Consider the following 6,035-nt stretch of genomic DNA (forward strand, 5'->3'; position numbering starts at 1 on the left):
AAACACTAATCAAATAAATAAATAAATAACTTTTAGGGTTTTGTATTAGTGATCAAACAAATAAATAAATAAAATACATGTACATGTACTTGTGTATCTATGGGTTTTGCAAGGTTGCATGAATATCAGAGATATTGAATCCTGTAAATTACAAAGTTTAAAACTTCTCTCATCAAGCAGCTCATCGGACGACAGCGAAAACGGTTATCCATCCCATCATGCATCAGCTCTCCTACATGACCCTTCATCCCATCACCATGAGGACCGAGAGTTTGTTATCCACAACAACAACAACAACAACAGCGTCAGCTCTTCCAGGAGATCCACAGTACCTCAGATTCATGCCTCTACAAGTGCTCCTTCACTGGGCAAGCACACAAGGTTAGTTTTCAGTTCTACAGCAACATTTATTATCTCTATTAGGGCTGCTTGTGTATAAATATTCATGTATTCATATATTCATATATTCATGTATTCATATAATAAATATCTGTATCTAAATCCAAGCATAGGGTAATACTTTCATCCACATCATTTGAAATCACCATGGTTTTTTTTTTAAATGTAAATGTAATTTTTCACTCATGCATGTATAAGATACCCTGAAAGCTCTGCCCAGAAATTTAAATGATTTAGCTGTATCGTTTTCCAAAGTCCCTCTAAGCCCGATCTGACCATCTTTCCCTTCTCCCTTCTGGGTTGTATTGGATATTCTTGGTTTTCTATGTCAGTTAGACATAAAAAAACGGTATTCTATATCAAGTCACACCTAAACTGTAACATCAGTACTCTTGGTTCTACCTCACTTGGTGCTCAGCATAAGAGAAGCAAGTACTTGTTGGATGAGTGTCAATGTAACATGAGTGGGTGTGGTGTCGTGTCTGGTACTTTTTCATTGAGGCAGCACGAAAGAGGGTTGGACAGAGACAGAATTGTGATATAGCAGAAGTGTGTTGAAAAAGAGGTCAAACTCCAATCTAATAATAAATCTTTTTGTCTGAATGTCGTGAACTGATGTATGTTTTTTTTTTTAACAGCTATTTAAAGTATGCATTTTTGTTTTCAGAACAGTGCACTCAGTTCAGTCTTCTACATCAAAGTCGCCCCCACCACCTTTTCGTTCTCACCCTCATCCCCACCCCAGTGCGGGCTTAACAGGTATCCCTGACAACCTTCGTATCTACAAGCAAATCTTCCCAAACATGCAACCAGACCAGCTGGCGGAGAAGAGGGTACAGGCGTACCGAGCAGGAGGCACATCACTGGTGAGGAAAAAGGTTGTTTCTTGGCATATGTACAGCGTACATGAAGATAGTAGTCTCCAAAACTCCATACTGTGTTGTGTTTCGTGGCATCCTAAGCATTGTCTGGCATGAACTTACCTGTCAAAGGGTTAACGAGTTATGTAACCAAAAATTTTACATTTGAACCTTTTGATCATGAGCACCTGGTGAAGGGCTTGGATAACTGTAGAATAACAATATTTATTCGAAGTAGACTGGAAAATGTGAGATTTGCACCTTGAAAAGCCTATAAGTTTGAGACCATTTGGAGTTTTGGTGTATGTATACCTGTATGTAGACGGCAACTTGCAGCATCTGTGAGCATTGACACATCCAGGTGACCTTTATGTGACATGTTTTATGCCGTGCATCGCAGTGATCAGCTGTGAATGACTGAGAGCAGCCACACGTAGATAAACAGATGTGGATACCGCGTGATGCTTTGAGTTTCGAAGTAAAACTGACTAAAGTCAGCAGTCACAAGATTTCATAGATTAATGTAAACCAATTTCTGTGTGGATGCCCTGAGGTGCTCCCAGATGTCATATTGGTGAAAAAAAAAAATGGAAGTAGTCAAAGTCATGAGTAAATCAATGTCAACAAAGGTTGCCTAAGATTTTTAACTATTCACATTACACATTTAGACTGTTTTTACCTTTGATGACAAAAGAGTTCGATTTTGAAACTCCCTTGGTGTGTGTGTGTTTTTTTTTCTCAGAATGTTTTTTTTTTCCCTTATAGTTAATTAATCAGATAGTATACATGTGCTGCTTTGTTTAAAGGACGAGCGGTGGTCCCCAAATCAGGACTGTGAATGATGGGATGTAAGACAAATTCTTCTGGGCTATCGTCACGGCCATGTTTGCTCCTGTTGCTTATTCTAAACAACTCATTATAATTCACGAGCCAAGTAGCAGTTTGACGGATGTAATAAAACAGAAGGAAATTTCAAGTTACCCCCTAGTATTGAAATCATCGTTGTTGATCTATATTTCGGATACTGTGTTTATGCCATCTTCATTTTCCTGATAATGGCGCATAGTAGCGGAAATATAGAAATTAGTTTCCTTCTATTTTGTGAAAAGCTGATCTGTGGAACCACCTAATGGGTGTGATCGCACATGATTCACCAAGAGCACAAGTAAATTCTGCTGTGTAAAAACACGATTCGTTACTATTATCTTCGCTGTTATACATCTGTATGTACCGTAAATGACCTAAAAATTCGACCCCAACGGAGCATTTTTGGCAGCGAATAAAGGTCATGAGATGGTGCAAAAATTTGCATTATCTCAGTAGGATATCCTCCTACCTTCATTACACCTGTCTAAAATCGACAGAACTTCCAGAATCTGGAAAAATGAGCAATTTAGAGCATTGTCAAAATTTGAGGTAATTTAAGGCGTGTCTTTATTTTACAAGCACATCAGTACATACTCAGAGACAAGAAGGAAAAAAATAAAAAAAGTACACTGCTTGAACTGTCTTGTTTTAGGCAGGCAGTGTCCCCATCAAAGGAAAATACAGTAAAGAATAGATATACCCTAATTCTTCTAACTTTTCAACCATCTCTGCAAGCAGTATTTTTAAACATTCTCAGAGTGGTCTGCCAGCAACCTGCGGATGGTTGTGGGTTTCTCGTGGGCTCTGCTCGGTTTCCTCCCACTTATAATGCTGGCTGCCATCGTATTAGTGAAATAAATAAATAAATAAATAAATAAAATTCTGAGAGAAGTTTATGGGGTGTAGCGAAATTATGAAGATTTACAGTCCACAAAATATTTCCAAGACTTAAACAAGACAGGTAGGGTCAATAAAACATGGCAAAGACAGGCAAAGCTCACAGAGTGACATGCTCAAGCCAATACCCTGTAAATGTAAGGCTGGCCAATCCAAATGCCCTTTTTTCCTTTCAGTCATCTTGATAACATCTATGAGCATTTTTGTATAAAATTAATGATTATGTTATTATTCCCTTTAATTCATATTTTTTATCATTCCTTCTGTTATTGAAATAGTAATATATGGGGATAGGCTTGGAAAGCACATTCTGATATACCAGTATTACAATACAGTGTTCTCACAGACATGGTCAACATTGATTTTTACGTGTTTCACACTTTAAGGTACTGTTTCCCTAGCTAATAATATCACCAATACTACTTACTTGTAATTCAGTTTGTTATATTGAACACTTCACCTTCCATGTTTTGTTTTTACTTTGTTTTTATGACAAATCCTCACCCTTGTGTGACTTTTAAAACTGTTTTATTGTTCTTTTGCAGTTGTTTCCTTTGCTTTTAACAACTCATCCAGTATATTTATGAATAATTACTTGTTATAATTGTTTTCACAAGTTCCATCTTTCTTTGGTGGCAGAGAAACTAAAATGAATGTTTGTCTATGATAGGTGTGATAGGCAGCTCTGTAAGTTGCTTTGTCTGTCCATCTGTTGGTTGAATTTTGGATATTCTGTTAATGAGGGGCCTGCCCACAAGGCAACACCGATTAAAGACTTGATATCAAAAGCTGAAGGGAATTGTCACATCCACTGTTACTTGATTCAAGAAGCTGATGGTGATTGCAGAATCCACTGTTATCCACCAGTAAACATATGACTTCTTAATGCAAATTATGCAAACAAAATCTGAAGACTTTTTGTCTCTTTTCAGCGGATTTCTTCTCGAATTAAAGCCCGAAGACGAGGATCAATGGAATAGACATGAAATAGGACAGTTCTCTTATAAAAACAGGAATTATTGTGCCTGACTGTAGTATGTTAGCAGCAGATCTTAGTGTGACAAAATGTAGAGTGTGAGATCATATTACCAGCGATGGAAGTTCCTCTGATGCTGATAAAACATAGTGCCTGAGATCCCATAGCTAGCAATGAAAGCTCCTGTGATGTTGACAAAACATAGTGCCTGAGATCACATTGCTAGCTATAAAAGTTACTGTGTTGTTGACAAAACATAGTGCCTGAGATCCCATAGCTAGCAATGAAAGTTCCTGTGATGTTGACAAAACATAGTGCCTGAGATCACATTTCTAGCTATGAAAGCTCCTGTGATGTTGACAACACATAGTGCCTGAGATCACATTGCTAGCTATGAAAGTTACTGTGATGTTGACAAAGTTCAGCCTGTGAGATCAAATTTCCTTTGATGGAAGTTCCTGGTGGTATTGATACAGTGTTACCTGTGAGATAAAATTGCCAGCGATGGAAGTTTTTGTGATGTGAACAATGGGAGGCATGAGTGGTCACATTGCCAGCAATGAAAGTTCCTGTGATATTGACAATATATAACATGTGAGGCCACATTGCTAGAGATGGAAGTTCCAGTTATGTTGACAATATGCAGCATGTGAGTTCCTAAGCACACAGTACCAATGATGGAAGTGCCTGTGATATTGGTGTAAGTTCCTAAGCACACAGTGCCAATGATGGAAGTGCCTGTGATATTGGTGTAAGTTCCTAAGCACACAGTACCAATGATGGAAGTGCCTGTGATATTGGTGTAAGTTCCTAAGCACACAGTGCCAGTGATGGAAATGCCTGTGATATTGGTATAAGTTCCTAAGCACACGGTGCCAATGATGGAAGTGCCTGTGATATTGAACAAAGATATTACCTATAAAGACCACAATCTCAGAGAGGCAGACATATCTGTGATATTGACAGTTATATTGCTTGTGATGGTTGTGCCAAAGATGGAAGTTTCTGTGATATTACCAAAGCATAGTGCCTCATGTCTTAATACCACAGGAAGAATGTTTCCATGATATTGGCAAAAGAGTCTATCTTGAGTATCTGATTGTCATAAGTGGTTTTGTGGAATTTGCCCTGGGGCGTACAAAATACAATACATGTATACACATACGTGTAGTTTTGGAGAATTAGATGTTTGGGATGACAGCTAGCAATGGAACCCAGTGGGTGTTATTCTTGATACGAGGAAGGTAGAGGATCTCGAGCATAGAATGCACTTCTGGGTGTAAGAACCCTTTCAACTTTATAGTAAGGAATTGTGAGAGACTCCGTGTGAATGCCAGTTCTACCATACACCATGTGTAAATGAACACAGTGAACTACCAGACATGGATGCCATTCTGAGGACTATGACAGAGGAATGTGAATGTAAGTTGTAGCGTGAATATGGTTCTGTACACATGGGACTGCTGAACAGTTCAGCCATCCCAAAGACTATGAAACACTGAGCTTGAAAGCACGTCGCACAATGTGTCTGGCTCTGAAGACAACGTAAAAATCAGACATCCCTGTCAGCTTGTCAAACTGGGTGCGAATGAACACTAAGCTTGAAAGCACGTCGCACAATGTGTCTGGCTCTGAAGACAACATAAAAATCAGACATCCCTGTCAGCTTGTCAAACTGGGTGCGAATGAGCACTGAGCTTGAAAGCACGTCGCACAATGTGTCTGGCTCTGAAGACAATGTAAAAATCAGACATCCCTGTCAGCTTGTCAAACTGGGTGCGAATGCTGGTCGTACCGTGAAGGTGGATCTGAGGTCAAGGTCAAGTATTGTGACAGACTACAAAGTCAGGCATGTGAATTTTCCTCCAATTGGCTGATTTCAAACTTTTTTGCGTAAAATTCCCCCGCCCCCAAAAAAAACAAAAACCAAAAGCAGCACACTTTGTTGGAACAGGTGATCGCTAATTTAATTTGGAGGTACATGTAGGGTGAGGTATTTTCAGACTTTCTTTCGAATTTCCACACTTTTTTCTAGC

At 38.9% G+C, this 6,035-nt stretch overlaps 1 protein-coding gene across 1 annotated transcript in view; it reads left to right on the forward strand.

Annotated features, from left to right (window-relative positions):
* Nucleotides 1-5,832, forward strand: part of LOC135463648 (uncharacterized) — a 71,063-nt gene extending 65,231 nt beyond the window's left edge. Inside the window, exons 23-25 of the mRNA XM_064741010.1 lie at nt 178-381; nt 1,067-1,265; nt 3,956-5,832. Coding sequence (XP_064597080.1) covers nt 178-381; nt 1,067-1,265; nt 3,956-4,003 — 451 coding nt within the window. The 3' untranslated portion in view covers nt 4,004-5,832. The remainder of the gene's footprint in view (nt 1-177; nt 382-1,066; nt 1,266-3,955) is intronic.
* Nucleotides 5,833-6,035: the final 203 nt, after the last annotated feature.

This window comes from Liolophura sinensis, chromosome 3, assembly GCF_032854445.1.
Source record: "Liolophura sinensis isolate JHLJ2023 chromosome 3, CUHK_Ljap_v2, whole genome shotgun sequence".
NCBI classification, from domain to species: Eukaryota; Metazoa; Mollusca; class Polyplacophora; order Chitonida; family Chitonidae; genus Liolophura; species Liolophura sinensis.